This window comes from Salmo salar, chromosome 19 (assembly GCF_965601325.2).
Source record: "Salmo salar chromosome 19, fSalSal1, whole genome shotgun sequence".
NCBI classification, from domain to species: domain Eukaryota; kingdom Metazoa; phylum Chordata; class Actinopteri; order Salmoniformes; family Salmonidae; genus Salmo; species Salmo salar.
In genome coordinates, this window is record NC_138309.1 from 29,958,363 (window position 1) to 29,975,142 (window position 16,780).

A 16,780-nucleotide genomic window follows, 5' to 3' on the forward strand; every position below is an offset into this window, starting at 1 on the left:
AAAGCTTCATGCCGCCAAAAAACTGAGCACGTCACAGAATGTGTTTTTTTTGAGAAAAACAATTTGAAAGCGGGAAAAATCCATATATTAGCCGCGTCATTGTTTAAGCCGCGAGGTTCAAAGCGCGGGAAAAAAGTTGCGGCTTATAGTCCGGAAATTACGGTAATCCATTTTAGAACAAAGCTTTAACATAACAAAATATGGAAAAAGTCAAGGGGTCTGAATAGTTTCCAAATGCACTGTATAATGTCTGCCTCCCAAATGACTCCCTATTTATTGCACTATTTTTGACAAAGGCCCATAGTTCTGGTCAAGAGTAATATGAGGAATAGGGTGCCATTTGGGATACAGGCAGTGTAAGGTCCTACTAGTGGTCAATCCTTGATGAGAAAACATGTAATGAACAATAACATGATGGGTGTTTGAGGATCACTCAAGTGATTTGTGCTTACCTTTCAAACACTCATTACAGAGAAATGTGATGAGAGGAGTGGTGCTCACTGGAAGTGTGTGTGGACAGAGACAAGGTACAGTTAGCTGATTGTATTACGAGACAAAGTATATGGTATAAGGGTGACAACATTCGCAGAGTACGACCCTGCCTCACACAGGAAGCGGCGCAGGTCCTAATCCAGGCACTTGTCATCTCCCGTCTGGATTACTGCAACTCGCTGTTGGCTGGGCTCCCTGCCTGTGCCATTAAACCCCTACAACTCATCCAGAACGCCGCAGCCCGTCTGGTGTTCAACCTTCCCAAGTTCTCTCACGCCACCCCGCTCCTCCGCTCTCTCCACTGGCTTCCAGTCGAAGCTCGCATCCGCTACAAGACCATGGTGCTTGCCTACGGAGCTGTTAGGGGAACGGCACCTCCGTACCTTCAGGCTCTGATCAGGCCCTACACCCAAACAAGGGCACTCCGTTCATCCACCTCTGGCCTGCTCGCCTCCCTACCTCTGAGGAAGCACAGTTCCCGCTCAGCCCAGTCAAAACTGTTCGCTGCTCTGGCACCCCAATGGTGGAACAAGCTCCCTCACGACGCCAGGACAGCGGAGTCAATCACCACCTTCCGGAGACACCTGAAACCCCACCTCTTCAAGGAATACCTGGGTTAGGATAAGGTAATCCTTCGAACCCCCCCCCTTAAAAGATTTAGATGCACTATTGTAAAGTGGTTGTTCCACTGGATATTATAGGTGAATGCACCAATTTGTAAGTCGCTCTGGATAAGAGCGTCTGCTAAATGGCTAAAATGTAAATGTAAATGTATAAAGCAGCTGGGTTGTCAAGCTCAAGTCCTCAAGGGCACACATCTGCAGTATCAACACACCCTTTTGCAAAGGTATAAATGAGACAAATCAGCAGGGGTGCAGTCCTCAAGGAGTTGAGTTTGACTCCCTAGTGCATGGGTGTCAAACTCTGGCCCGCCCGCGAGACAATACCAAATTACTACTAGAGCTGGCCCGCCGGTATTATACAGCACATTCACCGCTAATACTACGAATCCCATAATGCTCTGCTGTTGTTTTCGCGCGCCAATCAGGACAGGACCCAGAAACGCCCTCTCCTCTGTGACAGTAGTCATAGCAACATAGACGCTACAACTGTCAGCGCGCTATCCCTTCCCAAAAATGGCGAAAAGAAAGGCAGAAAACAGGAGCTTTCTGGACAAGTGGGAGGCAGAATATCTGTTTACATATGTAAAAGACAAACCTGTTTGTCTTGTTTGTGGAGTCAACGTGGCTGTAAGTAAAGAGTACAACATTAGACGACACTATGAAACGAAACACCATGACAAATACAAGGACCTGGACATGACTCAAAGGAGCCAGAAAGTAGAGGAGATGAAAAGAAGTTTGGTTTCACAATATGTTAAAAAAAGCCACATCACAAAGTGAGGCTGCTGTAAAGGCTAGTTATATAGTGGCAGCAGAGATCGCAAAATCAGCCCGGCCCTTTAATGAGGGAGAGTTCGTGAAAAAGTGCATGATGAAAGTTTGTGACCTCGTATGCCCAGAGAAAAAGCAAGCATTTTCAAACGTGAGCCTGAGCAGGAACACAGTAGCTGATCGCACATGTGATCTTGCCACCAATCTGTATGACCAGCTGATGGAAAAGGGAAAAGATTTCATTGCGTTCTCCCTCGCTGTGGATGAGAGCTGCGACGCATCTGATACTGCTCAGCTGTCAGTCTTCATCCGTGGAGTGGACTCAAATCTGTGTGTTACGGAGGAGCTATTGGGATTCAAATCAATGCATGGCACAACCACAGGAAAGGAAATCTTTGAGGAGGTTTCCAAATGTGTAACTGAAATAAAGCTGCCGTGGGATAAACTCGTTGGATTAACGACAGATGGTGCGCCAGCGATGTGCGGTAAAAAGAGTGGACTGGTGGGCATGGTTCGGGAGAAGATGCGGGAAGAGAACTGTGCAGGTGAGCTAACTGTTTACCACTGCATCATACATCAGGAATCACTGTGTGCCAAAGCCCTAAAGATGGAACATGTTATGACCACAGTAACACAGGTAGTTAACTTTATAAGAGCAAAAGGTCTGAATCACCGCCAGTTTACATTTTTTCTAGAAGAGTGTGGTTCGGAATACGCAGACGTGCCGTATCACACAGAGGTGAGATGGCTAAGCAGAGGGAAAGTACTGAACAGATGTTTCGAGCTGCGTGAGGAAATATGTAAATTCCTGGAAACCAAAGGGAAGGATACAGCAGAGCTCCGGGAGCAAAAGTTTCTGTGTGAGCTGGCCTTTCTCTGTGACATCTCGAGCCATCTCGATGCGCTGAACTTGCAGCTTCAGGGGCGGGGGCGCATCATCACAGACATGTACGCTGCAGTGAGGGCCTTTAAAACTAAACTGTGCCTGTGGGAGAATCAGATGCTGCAAGGAAACCCTTGCCATTTTCCCTGCTGCCAAACCATAAAAGCGCAGATCTCTACCGCCATGTTCCCATGCGCACAGTTTGCTGAAAAACTCAGTTTTCTCGCCGCTGAGTTTAGCCGGCGATTTGCAGACTTCGATGTCCAGAAATGTAGGTTTGAACTGCTTAGTAATCCCTTCGCAGTTGATGTGGAAAATGCACCAACCAACATCCAAATGGAGCTGATTGAACTCCAGTGCAACGACACGCTGAAGTCAAAGTATGATGCTGTGGGCGCCGCACAGTTTCCACGGTTCATCCCTGACACAATGCCTCAGCTCCGCACCCAAGCTGCTCAGATGCTCTCCATGTTCGGCAGCACTTATCTATGCGAGCAACTTTTCTCCTCGATGAAGATGACCAAAACAACTCACAGGAGACGTCTGACTGATGAACACCTTCGCTCGATACTGAGGATTTCTTCAGCTCAGAGCCTGAGCCCAGACATTGATGAACTAGCATCCAAGAAGAGATGCCAGGTATCTGGCTTGGGCACATCAGATTAGATCAGTGTGCAATAATTAACGTTTTCTTTGTGCACTTTTTCTTGCCGTAAGGCATGGGCTTGAATGGTTGATTGATTTATTATAATTTTATTTGTAAAATTATTAGCCAGTGGAAAAAGTTTATTTTGGTATTTAAATCAGAAGGCTGCAAATAGAAAAGAGGCATACGATTTTTATTAAAATTTTATTTATTTAATAAATGAATGCCATTGATGTGTTTTTTCATTTGAAATTCGATTTTGCATGTCTCCACTATTAAATTATATATTGTATGGTAATAAGCGATGCTTGTTCCATATTCAATGTTAAAGCAAAACTTGTTTGGGTCCATATTAAAAGGTTCATTTGTTCAATGTTGGCCCGCGACTTTGTTCAGGTTTTACATTTTGGCCCACTGGGTATTTGAGTTTGACACCCCTGCACTAGTGTAAGGAGAGAAGTGTGTGTATGTTCCTGATAGATGCCTTCTTGGCCTTTGGAGACTAAATGACCAACAGACAATATAAGACAAGGGACCAGGAGTGAATGGTGAAAAGGAGACTGAAGAAGAGAGTGAAGAGTGGAGGGAGAGAACGGAGAATGAAGAATGGGGTGCCATAGAGAAGGAACAATGCAGTGAAAACAGAGGTGGTGAGGAAATACATGCTCCATTTTATTAGCCCTTCTCGTGGGACGGGACAGAGGAAGTGATTTCATAATCACTACTAAGTGTCAGGGAAAGTGATGTCATAATCAGAGGGTGTGGTGTCATAATTCAAGGAAGTGGAGTCATAATCACTACAGTGACAGAAGGAGTGATGTAATAACACTACTGAGTAATTTGAATTAACACAAACGGTCTAAGTACTTAAATTCATATTTTTTAGCTATAGCAACATCCCACTGGGCAGAGATGTCAATTTAATGTCTGTTCCATGTTGGTTCAACTTAATTTCATTGAAATGGTGTGGAAACATTGATTCAACCAGTGTGTGCCCAGTGGGATATTGTAATTAGGGCTGTCAAACGATGAAAAAATGTAATCGAGTTAATTCCAGGATTTGCTGTGATTAATCACAAATTCTGAATTTGCTCAAATTGAGCTGTATTTTAAGATTTTGTCTTTGATTTTGTCCAAAGTGACAGTAAGCAAAATCAAGTAGATGAATTAAGCACACTTTCTTTAACCTAATGTCAACTTGTTTTGCTGTATAGGTGATGTTTTCAGTGTATTTTGAACGCTTTCAGACAATGCGATTAGTGTGCACTAAAATTACAAAACGTTAACTCGAGTTAGCTGATTAACTCTGACAGCCTTAATTGTAATACATGGGGAAAATGCTATGACTGTATAACTGTTTCAGTGCCTGAGGTCATAGTTGTGTCAAGATAAAGGACGATTGGACCTTTAGTATAGTATATGTTTTTTTTGTAATTCTGAAAGATAAAATGCTGAAACAGCTCTTCTCTGATTTCTTTCTGAACCTTTGGACATTTCATGCTCAGAGTAAAACGATACACCTTTTCAAACTGTTAAATACTATGTATAGTACCATAAAAACCATCTCAAACCAATGCTCAGGACTCAATCTGTTTTTTTACACATGATATTTACGCAAAGATTGAGGTCTCCCTTATTTCTTGCCGGCCTTCTTCCTTTCTCCCTTATTTCTTGCTGTCGGGGCTGAAGACACTTATGGTGAAGTCTGCGCTCTCTGTGCCGTACTTGTTCTTCACCAGGATGCTGTACTTGCCCGAGTCTGTCGTGTTCACCGTGGTGATGGTGAAGCTGGCGTACTTGCCCGACTCGAACTTCATGATGTAGTGGTCGTCTGACACAATCTCCCTCTCGTTCTTCAGCCAGACGACCTCAGGCACTGGGTCGCCTGAAATGTTACAGGTCAGGTTCAGGGCCTGGTGAGAGAGAGAGAGTGAGAGAGAGAGAGAGAGAGAGAGAGAGAGAGAGAGAGAGAGAGAGAGAGAGAGAGAGAGAGAGAGAGAGAGAGAGAGAGAGAGAGAGAGAGAGAGAGAGAGAGAGAGAGAGAGAGAGAGAGAGAGAGAGAGAGACGGGATCACACCTTATGTTCTATGGCTCAAATACATATACAGTAGGGTACGTCCGAAATGGCACCCTATTCCCTCTATAGTGCACTACTTTTGACAAGAGCTCTGATCAAATGTAGTGCACTATGTAGGGAATACTAGGGTACTGTAATGGGAAATGATTTGAGTTATCCTTTTCCTGTATTTGATATGTAATAAACATGATTGTGTGTGCGGGGAGATGCACACCGATGCATTCCCTTGGGGAATGGAAAGAAAAGTTAACCATGCATCTTTAAGTACCATATTTAATGAAGTAGTTTTGCGCCCAGGGGTGGAAAGAGTACTGAAATATCCTACTCAAGTAGAAGTACTGTTACTTTAATGACATTTTCCTCAAAAAGTAAATCATAAAAATAAAATAAAACTTTAAAAAAGGCATATCTGAATGTAAAAAAAACCAAACGATTTGTCAAAAATATACTGTGTTCTTTTGCCCATCTTAATCTTTTCTTTTTATTGGCCAGCCTGAGATATGGCTTTTTTTTCAGTTTAGGACTTGTGAGACGTCTGTTTCTCAAACTAGACACTCTAATGTACTTATCCTCTTGCTCAGTTGTGCACCGGGGCCTCCCACTCCTCTTCATTTCTGGTTAGAGACGTTTTGCGCTGTCCTGTGAAGGGAGTAGTACCCAGCGTTGTACGACATCTTCAGTTTCTTGGCAATTTCTCGCATGGAATAGCCTTCATTTCTCAGAACAATAGACTCACGAATTTCAGAAGGGCTTTGTTTCTGGCCATTTTGAGCCTGAAATCGAACCCACAAATGCAGATGCTCCAGATACTCAACTAGTCTAAAGAAGGCCAGTTATATTGCTTCCTTCATCAGCACAACAGTTTTCAGCTGTGCTAACATAATTGCAAAAGGGTTTTCTAATGATCAATTAGCCTTTCAAAATTATAAACTTGGATTAGCTAACACAACGTGCCATTGGAACACAGTAGAGATGGTTGCTGATAATGGGCCTCTGTACGCCTATGTAGATATTCCATTATAAAATCTGCCGTTTCCAGCTACAATAGTCATTTACAACATTAACAATATGTACACTGTATTTCTGATCAATTTGATGTTATTTTAAATGGACAAAAATGTGCTTTTTCAAAAACAAGGACATTTCTAAGTGACCCCAAACTTTTGAACAGTAGTGTAGGTGTTCCTTTTGTCCAAGTGGGAAAGGACAGTGTGGAGTGCGATTGAGATTGCGTCATCTGTGGATCTGTTGGGGCTGTATGTGAATTGGAGTGGGTCTAGGGTTTCCGGGATGATGGTGTTGATGTGAGCCATGTCATGACGTTGGCCTCTTTTGGTACAGGGAGGACAGTTGACCCCCCCTCCCTTTTGCACCACCACCCAACCTACCTTCCCCCCAATCCACCCTGTGTGTAAAGGGTTGTAAAAACTCTAAAATTCCAGGAGAGTCTCTGGCCACATGGCCCATAGAGAGACACAGGAAATTCTTCCAACTCATAGAATTGGAGAGCCAAGCGACATTTTGTGTTCTGGAGAAGGTATGGAAGATTGGTGAAGAATCCAGCTACGAACTGATCCGCTTGGTACAATTTTGTGATACTCAGAAGAGACAATATAGCCATATTACCATAAAACTGTTTATATAATAGACTCAGCTTGAGACTTGCATTATAATGGGTGTATAGAATGTATTAATAAGGATGAAGCTTTTATAATACACATGAGATGCTATTGTACTGATGTAATGTGATAGATTTGGTTACAGAAATACAATTCTAACTCAGTCATAGGCACGCCCCAGGGACACATACAGGACCAGGCGTCATTTGACAAGCCTGTTCGATGGGCACTATAAAACACCCCATGATTTACATTTCTTCAGACCAGGCCTACACTCCATGGCCACATACCATCTAATTCCTCTACTGAAAGTGAACCATACCATGTGGTTAACTTTTAGACTATTGATACCGACAGAATAAGAATAAGTCTTTGATATTAATTATTAGTCTGCAGCTAAGTAAATTATATCATTGAACGCGAAGACCAACGAAACAACCATTCTATGACGACATTAATGAATGTCGCTTTGAAAGATCCATTCTAACCGAGAGAGAGAGACTCTCCAACAGAACCGAACTCTCCAACAAAGAACGACGACACACTGAGCGTAAATATATATTGATTGCAATTGTTCCCGAATGAGTGAGCCTTCAATTGTCAATTGTTAATATTAATGAACTCTGTAACTTCTCAGCTGACCGTTTATGACCCATTGTCTAACAGACCAGCCATGCTTGTTAGCCATTAGGGCACATTACTATACCAATCCTTTGTGACGATAATTACTGTTTGTATGTGTTCTGTTAATTACTTAGTGTAGTAAATAAATGATTTTAAGACAATTGATGTATGGATGATTTTAGTAAAGACTGGGTTCGTGCAGATACAACAATTTACGACGTTTGGAATGAGACTGGACTAGAGGTAAAATACACCATTTAAACCAGAAGATAATCGGCCTATACTATAATAGAATATAATATTATAGTACAGGAAAGTTATATTAGGAAAATTATAGCTTTGTAATCTGAATATTCTCCTTGGTGCCCCGATCTCCTAGTTAATTACAATTAAACGACTAATCAATTTAGTCGCGTGATAATAATTACAGGGAGCTAATTGATAAACATATCTTCAGTTTAATGGTACCCCCAAAGACACGACAGCCATGACCGGCCTTTCAAAGCACTTCATGGCTACCGACGTGAGTGCTATGGGGCATTAGTCATCTAGGCAGGTTACTTGGGCACTATGGTGGTCTGCTTGAAACATGTAGGTATTACAGACTGGGTCAGGGAGAGGTTGAAAATGTTAGGGAAGACACTTGCCAGCTGGTCAGCACATGCTCCGAGTATGCGTCCTGGTAATCCGTCTTACTCACATCTGCTACTGCGAGCGTGATCACACAGTCGTCTGGAACAGCTGGTGTTCTCATGTATGGTATTCCGCTCATCTGGTAGGCTTGTGTCACTGGGCAACTCGCGGCTAGTTTTTCCCTTTGTAATGATAGTTTGCAAGCCCTGCCACATCTGACGAGCGTAAGAGCCAGTGTAGTAGGATTCAATCTTAGTCCTGTATTGATGTTTGATGGTTCGTCAGAGGGTTTTCCTTGAAAGAGGCAGCTCTAGCCTTTAGCTCAGTGCAGATTTTGCCTGTAATCCATGGCTTTTGTTTGGGATATGTGCACCATGGGGACAATGTCGTCGATGCACTTATTAAATGAATGTGGTAAACTCCTAAATGCCATCGGATGAGTCACAGAACATATTTCAGTCTGTGTTAGCGAAACAGTCCTGTTGCTTAGCATCCACTTCATCAGACCACATCCGTATTGAGCGTATCACTGGTACTTCCTGTTTGAGTTTTTGCTTGTATGCAGGAATCATGAGGATAGAATTATGGTCAGATTTACCAAATGGAGGACGAGGGAGAGCTTTGTATGTGTGTCTGGAGTAAAGGAGTTTTTTCCGCCACTAGTTGCGCTGGTGACATGCCAGTAGAAACGAGTTGACAGATTTCAGTTCTTCTGCATTAAAATCACTGGCCACTAGGAGTGCTGCCTCTGGATTAGCATTTTCTTGTTTGCTTATATACAGCTCGTTGAGTGCGGTCTTAATGCCAGCATCGGTTTGTGTTGGTAAAAAGACAGCTACGAAAAATATGGATGAAAACTCTTAGTAAATAGTATGGTCTACAGCTTATCATGAGGCATTCTAACTCAGGCGAACTGAACCTCGAGACTTCCTTAATATTAAATATTGTGCACCAGCTGTTGTTAACAAAGAGACCCACACCACTCCCCTTGAGCTTACCCGACGCTGCCGTTCTACCCTGCCGATGCATAGAATAACCAGCTAGAATATTATCCATGTTTTTAATTCAGCCAAATATCAGAGAAACATAGGATATTACAGTTCTTCAGGTCACATTGTTAGGATAGTCTCGAACGGAGCTCGTCCAGTTTGTTCTCCAGTGATTGTACATTCACCAATAGAACAGAGGGTAGAGGTGGATTATTTACTCGCCAGCGTAGTTTCATCAAGATAAATGCTATTCAATTACAGTAACGACAGTAGTTATAATTCGTTACTTTACACCCGTTAGTATCAACAGATAATTATAGACTAAGTATTGACCCGTTTAACTGCCAGTATCAAATGTCTGCCAGTGTTGAAAGTTATGTTTAAAGTTTGACACCAGACTAGATTCGAGGACACACTGATAATGTATCTGTGACACTGTGTGATTCTGTATCAGCTGATGTTATGATTTCCTACAAGCCTGACAGGCTGGTGTTTACAGAACATTCGGTTCTGTGTGATTAATATATAAGGGCCTTCTCAGAGAGGGCCCGCTAGACATTTTCTCTGCTTCTGTTCTGGAGGTGCCTCCCTATTGCAACTTGTATTAAACCAGATTGACTATCTGTGATTGTTCTGCTCTTTTATTCACTTTGAAAATCCCCATTACAGGTACCATTTCAGATGCAGCCATAGTAGTGTCATTCACTATCAAGCCTGCATGGCCAGTTTGGGACTGTGGACATGCATAGACAGATACAGATCCATCCAGACATGGTTACCTTGAGCTCCTGTATGGTGACAACATCAGGCAGGCCTCCCGCCACACGAGCACGATCTGAAAAAAGGAGCACCAAATTAGGCCACTGAGCTCAGATCAGTTTAAAAATATCAGTACCCACTAAAATACAGTGAGCAGTCCTCTCATCCCCATCTTATAATAACGTTTTTAAAAGTTGAAGTGTGTGTGTGTGTGTGTGTGTGTGTGTGTGACAGAGAGAGTGAGAACTTACTTCTCTCTGCAATTGCGGCCGCTCTGACAATGGAAGAGACAGAACAAATTGAAGAACAAAGATAAGAGAAACGAATGCAGAGAATGTGTTTGGAGCCAGGAAGCGTGTCTAAGTAAAGACTTCATCTGTCTACCCACTTCCCTTCCTCAAGTCCTGTCAGAGACTGCCTGCTATTTAAACAGTACATGCAAAGAGAGAGTGGCTGGGAAAACAGGGAGGAACACCAAAAATAGCAATGACATGAAAAGAAGGACAGTACTTACTGACACATCCACAACATGTAGATAGGCTTACACAATGTGTATTTTTTAATTTTTTTTATGTACAAAAATCCACACATTTTAAGTCACTTACTTGAGTCTCTGGAACTCAGCATATGCGTCATCAAATGCTGCAATAAAACAAAAAGAGGTTAGTAAGCCTATCAAAGCATTGGTGTAGTGGGAAGCTGCCTAATTCAAACTTAGGTGTAGGCCGTATCCCAAATGGCACCCTTTTCCCAACATAGTGTACTACTTTTGAACACAGCCTTATGGGCCCTTGTCAAAATTAGAGCACTATATAGGGAACATAGGGTGCAATTTGGGAAGCAGATGTAGTCTCACCCTGGCCGGCCAACTCCACAGTCCTCTTCAGACCACCCTTCCCATCATGGAACTCAATGGCATATTTGCCCTTGTCTTTCTCTGTGGGCTCTGTGATCTGTAGCCACAGCTGCTCTCCTACCACACCACTCTTAATGCGGTCTGTGAAGGCTATCGCTGAATCCCTACGAGAGAGGAAAACAGATCATTGACTTACACACATATAGGCTGCATCAGACAACACACACCTGACAGTTAAATTTACTTGCAAATATACTCACAAATGCAGACACATGCGTGTAACGGACTTCACGCTGTTTGCTTAGCAAGTACTGCTTCCTCCTGATTTCAGCTCACACCGAGGCTCAAACCCAGGACCTCTGCCTTGCTTGCACACGTGACCGGCCTCTCGAAGCGTTTTAGCGGTCAGCACCACCGAAAAGCTAGCTATTCTGCAGCGCTAGTGGGGACACTTCAGGCTGAGGAGTACGTTTCAAAATGCACTACATTCACCCCCCAAACTTACAACACAGCGGCCCCAGTGTTGAGCTGAGCACAACTGCAGATCCAGGTCACGGCACCATCTGTAACTGACATCACGCTGCTTGCTTAACGAGTACCATTTCCTCCTGATTCACCTCACACCAAGGCTCGAAACCCAGGACCTCTGCCTTGCTAAAACACGTGACCGACATCCCAAAGCGTCTTACCAAGTCGGCGCCACCGAAAAGCTAGCTATATGGCAGTGCAAGTGGGGACACTTCAGGCTGAGTAGTAAGTCTTCATGTGCTACATGCGCACACACCAGAGGCTGGTGGGTTGAGCTATAGGAGGTCGGGCTCATTGTAATGGCTGGAATGGAATTAATGGAACAGAATCAAACATACGGGAACCACGTTGGACTCCGTTTCAATGAATCCATTCCAGACATTAAAATGAGGCCATCCTCATATAGCTCCTCCCACCAGCCTCCAATGACACACATAAACACAGAGAAGTAAGGAGAGTACACACTTGTGGTGCCAGGTGACCTGGAGTGCTTCGTTGTAGTAGCTGACAAAGGAGTACAATCTGATGCCCTCTTCTGTGCTCTGGATCTTCAGTGCGGTGGAGGACTTGGCTAGCGGAGGTTACAAAGACGTTACACAGTGCAACATTATAGAGAAGTTACAAAGTGCAACATTATAGAAATGTTACAGTGCAACATTAAAGACTTTACACAGCAAAATGTTTCACAGCTCAACTTTACAGAGGGACACTTTAGGTATGTTTTGAACACAAGTAAAACTTAATATGACGTTTCTACTATAGTGAAACATGTACTTACCGATATGACTGAACATTTCATTCATCAAGTCTCTGAAACCTGGAAAACAGAAATGTGACAATAATATAACTTTTAAAAAATGACAGACTTCTTGCGTTACTGTACACACAATGAGGTATGGCTTTGAGGGTTTAGTCACCTTGTTCTGTCAGATTCAACGTAGATGTGTCCTTCCCTCTGTCATCCTTCATAACAATCTCATAGACACCGGCATCCTTCTTTGAGATCTATAAGAGAAGGCAAGGTTTGAGACACACCTCTAAAAAAATGCACAGCCACCATTTTGTAAAGGAAGAAAATAAAAATCTCAAGAGAAAAGACAATCTTTTCTCCCCTGCTATGGGTGCTGCAGGACACACATTTATAGGATGCGAAAGCAAAAAAAGCATTCTCAAAACAAAAAAAAACAAGAAGATGGCAGAATGACCCCTTTTGGCAGGGCTGGGCAATTATTTTCCATGGAAGACCACAGAATATATTTTTGCCATCGCGGGCCAGAATCATATTACATGATTATACATAATGTGCATGACTGTGTTGACAGATATATCTACTGTAAATCATGTCCAGATATGCTACATATTTTACTTTTTTAACATGCACAGAAATAAACCACATCCATGTTCTCCTTTTGGTAGGTATTTTCATTATTAAACATGTAATGAACTACACGGAGGGAAAAGTACACTGTGCATTCAGCACCACGGACAGAACTCTTGTTAATAACGGGTATACACAAAAACACAAGAAAGAGAGCTCAACATTACATTTAAACTACTCAATCAGTGTGAGGAGTGAAGTCTCTGATGGGTATTGACTAGAGCAGTGAAGTCAGGTATAGTCTCTGATGGGTATTGACTAGAGCAGTGAAGTCAGGTATAGTCTCTGATGGGTATTGACTAGAGCAGTGAAGTCAGGTATAGTTTCTGACGTTGCTATGCGCAGGATTGCTGAGAGGTGAGAGTCAGTTAGAGATGATCTGTGCCTTGATTTATATTTCATTACTGAAAATGTCTGTTCACATACATAGGTTGGTGCAAACATCTGAGCATGACTCAATCTTTAGAAAGTTTTGTTCATCGAGAGATGCATAGAACCTCGTCAGTGACATTTGTTTGAATAGTTCTCCAATCACTGAAACAGACTGAAGATCGATAAGCTCGAGTCGTAGGTCATTGGGAGCATTATCCAACACTTCGAAATCCTCAAAACGATGAGAAAACTCACCGTTCAAAGCACGCAGCAGCGATGTATACTTCTCCCGCTGGTCATCTGATAGGGAACAGACTAGTGGTGTCGGAAGGTGGGTGAGATTGTTGGCTTCTACTTGGCGGGTCAGGAGGAGTAATTCGCTCTTGAAGGCTTTGACAAGGCTGTACATCTGAAGTACAAAAAGGCCCTTCCCTTGTAGTTTCGAATTCAGTTTATTCATGAGGGCCATGATGGCCACAGTGGAGGCAAAATCAGCCATTTATCTTGCAGTTGAGGGAAATCCACATATTTTCCTTTCATTTGCAAAACTCCTACACCCTTTTAAGCACCTTCCCCAAACTCAGCCATCTAACATTTCTGTGGTAGGGTTGATCTGCATGGCCCGACTGTCTCTTCCAACAGAGAGACAAACTGCCTGTGGTTCAAAGATTTTGCCACTTTAGTGACTGTATCCACAACATGGAGAGCACAGAGCACTTCCAGATGAATAATGCAATGCAGGAAAATACTTTTCTCATCTGGGTTCAGCTCAGCTACTTGATCTTGCATCCTTTTCAAAAAGGCCAATGTTTTTTTCCTGTCAAGTTTGAGCACCCGTTAGTGGTCACACTGGATAACTTTTCAAAACTCAGTCCCAGCTTTGCCACACACTAACTAACCTCCTCCAATAAATCTTTCCCTGTGGTTGTGCTCTTCATTGACTGCACTGAAGCAAGCTCCTCTGTAATTTCAAAGTCTGGGGTTTTGCCTCGAGAGAATATCAACAACTGCGCCGTGTCACGTGCTTCACTGCTCTCATCCAGGACCAAGGAGAAATAGATTAAATCCTTTACCTTGTCTTTCAACTGCTGTTCCATATTCTCTGCGATGTCCTCAACACGCTGTGTCACTGTTCATCTTGACAGGGAAACATTTTCAAACAGCTCTTTCTTGTCGGGGCAAAGTATTGCTGCCGAGTCAATTAAAAACATTCTTTAATGAATTCGCCCTCAGCGAATGGCTTGATATGTTTAGCAATTTTGTGGGACAGTACATAGCTAGCTCTTGCAATTCCATCGTTTGCTGAATGCAGTTTTGTGAAAAGTCCTTGCCGCTTTTGCGTGCGCAAGCGTTGCAAAATAAATGTACACATACACGTTATTCAATCATTGCACCCACATTGCTCGAGCGCGCCAACGAGCGTCTGTGTTGCCAAGCGCTAAAATAGAAGTCAGTTCTATTTGTGACGCTGAACACCGTGAAAGTCCTGCCTCTCCCATCTCCTCATTGGCTTTTAGAAGCACACAGTCAAAAGTTTCAGAACGCATACTCATTCCAGGGTTTGTCTTTATTTTTACTATTTTCTACATTGTATAATAATAGTGAAGACATCAAAACTATGAAATAACACACATGGAATCATAAAGTAACAAAAAAGTGTTAAATGGAAATATAAGTAGCCACCCTTTGCCTTGATGACAGCTTTACACTCTTGGCATTCTCACAACCAGCTTCATGAGGTAGTCACCTGGAATGCATTTCAATTAACAGGGTTGCCTTGTTAAAAGTTAATTTGTGGAATTTCTTTCCTTCTTAATGCGTTTGAGCCAATCAGTTGTGTTGTGACAAGGTAGGGGTGGTATAAGGAAGATAGCCCTATTTGGTAAAAGATCTCATCCATATTATGGCAAGAACAGCTCAAATAAGCAAAGAGAAATGATAGATAGTCCTTTGTTAATTTAAGACATGAAGGTCAGTCAATTGGGAAAATTAAGAACTTTGAAAGTTTCTTCAAATGCAGTCGCAAAAACCATCAAGCCACAGGAAAGCAAGACCTCTGCTGCAGAGGATAAGTTCATTAGAGTTACTGTAACTACACCTCAGATTGCAGCCCAAATAAATGCTTCAGAGTTCAAGTAACAGAACATCAACTGTTCAGAGGAGACTGCGTGAATGAGGCCTTCATGGTCGATTTGCTGTAAGGAAACCACTACTAAAGGACACCAATAATAAGAAGAGACTTGCTTGGGCCAAGAAACACGAGCAATGGACATTAGACCGGTGGAAATCTGTCCTTTAGTCTGATGAGTTCAAATTTGAGATTTTTGGTTCCAACCGCCGTGTCTTTGTGAGACTCAGAGTAGGTGAACGGATTATCTCCGCATGTGTGGTTCCCACCGTGAAGCATGGAGGTGGTCTGATGGTGTCATCAAGGCAAAGGGTGGCTACTTTGAAGAATGTCAAATATATTTAGATTTTTTTGGTTACTACGTGATTCCATATGTGTCATTTCAGTTTTGATGTCTTCACTATTATTCTACAATGTAGAAAATAGTAAAAATAAAGAAAAACCCTGGAATGAGTAGGTGTGTCCAAACTTTTGACTGGTACTGTATAAGGATGTTAAATTATTTACAGAAGTGTGATAAGAATGTGCCCCAAAAGCTGTCAGAATCACTGATTTCTGAAGATGTTATGATCAATAATTGTTATATTATAGCGTTGTATAATCAACTTGGGGCTCTATACGTTCTCTGGAAAATAATGGTTCACCATCCACGTCATGCATTATTCTCCATAGAACACATAGCTAGCCCCTCATAGGGTTCGGTTAGATGCTGGGACGGGAAATGAGAGAAATGTTGATAAATTCAGTTAAGAGTGACGTATTAGGCTATTGTATAAAGATATTTTTTAAGATTACTGTAAAATAACTTTTCACAGGGTCACAACCTCATTAGACCACCTTATGCTCAACTTATCACCAATGAATCTTGTAGCCAGAAGATAGTATCCATGACATGTAAGGAACAGTATTTATGATATATGAACATAGACAGAGATGTGCAATGATGATGCAGTTTCATAGTTACATACAGCATGCAAATGTACAACCCATAATAATGTTTGCATAACACATCACTAAACATTCAATACATGTGCCGTATAATCATTGAAATATGATATTTTCCAACCTTTATCTAGCCTATAATGTACACAAGAGCCATTCAAATAGTATACAGAAATCTGCAAAACAATACTCTCTAAGCTGTAAAGACAGGTGTTGTGCCGTATGGCCTTACAGTCCCTGTAATTTCTCATGTATGAGGTGCATGAAATAACTTTAGAATTCCTCTCACCTGAGCAATCTCCAGGTTGAGCACTCCCTCTGTGAAGGTGAGATTCCCGTCTCCCTTGACCTCACGCCCATCCTTGTACCACAATGCAACGGTCTCCTTCTTTATGTTTCCAACCTGCGGGAGGCGAAAGACACCTATAATGTTCAGGTTGTTGTCCAGATGTTGTCCGGC

General features: G+C 42.4%; 1 protein-coding gene and 1 pseudogene across 3 annotated transcripts in view; one reads left to right on the plus strand and one right to left on the minus strand.

The window, feature by feature from the left end:
- Positions 1-1,465: 1,465 nt before the first annotated feature.
- LOC106578697 (general transcription factor II-I repeat domain-containing protein 2 pseudogene) lies at positions 1,466-3,788 on the plus strand (annotated as a pseudogene).
- A 275-nt stretch (positions 3,789-4,063) lies between these two features.
- Positions 4,064-16,780, minus strand: part of LOC106578695 (myomesin-1) — a 44,629-nt gene continuing 31,912 nt past the window's right edge. For all 3 annotated transcript variants that reach the window (XM_014157798.3, XM_014157799.3, XM_014157800.3), the window contains 9 exons: positions 16,610-16,723; positions 12,418-12,505; positions 12,279-12,317; positions 11,966-12,071; positions 10,973-11,136; positions 10,722-10,758; positions 10,368-10,390; positions 10,137-10,192; positions 4,064-5,328 (listed from right to left, as the gene is read on the minus strand). In XM_014157798.3, coding sequence (XP_014013273.3) covers positions 5,080-5,328; positions 10,137-10,192; positions 10,368-10,390; positions 10,722-10,758; positions 10,973-11,136; positions 11,966-12,071; positions 12,279-12,317; positions 12,418-12,505; positions 16,610-16,723 — 876 coding nt within the window. In that variant the 3' untranslated portion in view covers positions 4,064-5,079. The remainder of the gene's footprint in view (positions 5,329-10,136; positions 10,193-10,367; positions 10,391-10,721; positions 10,759-10,972; positions 11,137-11,965; positions 12,072-12,278; positions 12,318-12,417; positions 12,506-16,609; positions 16,724-16,780) is intronic.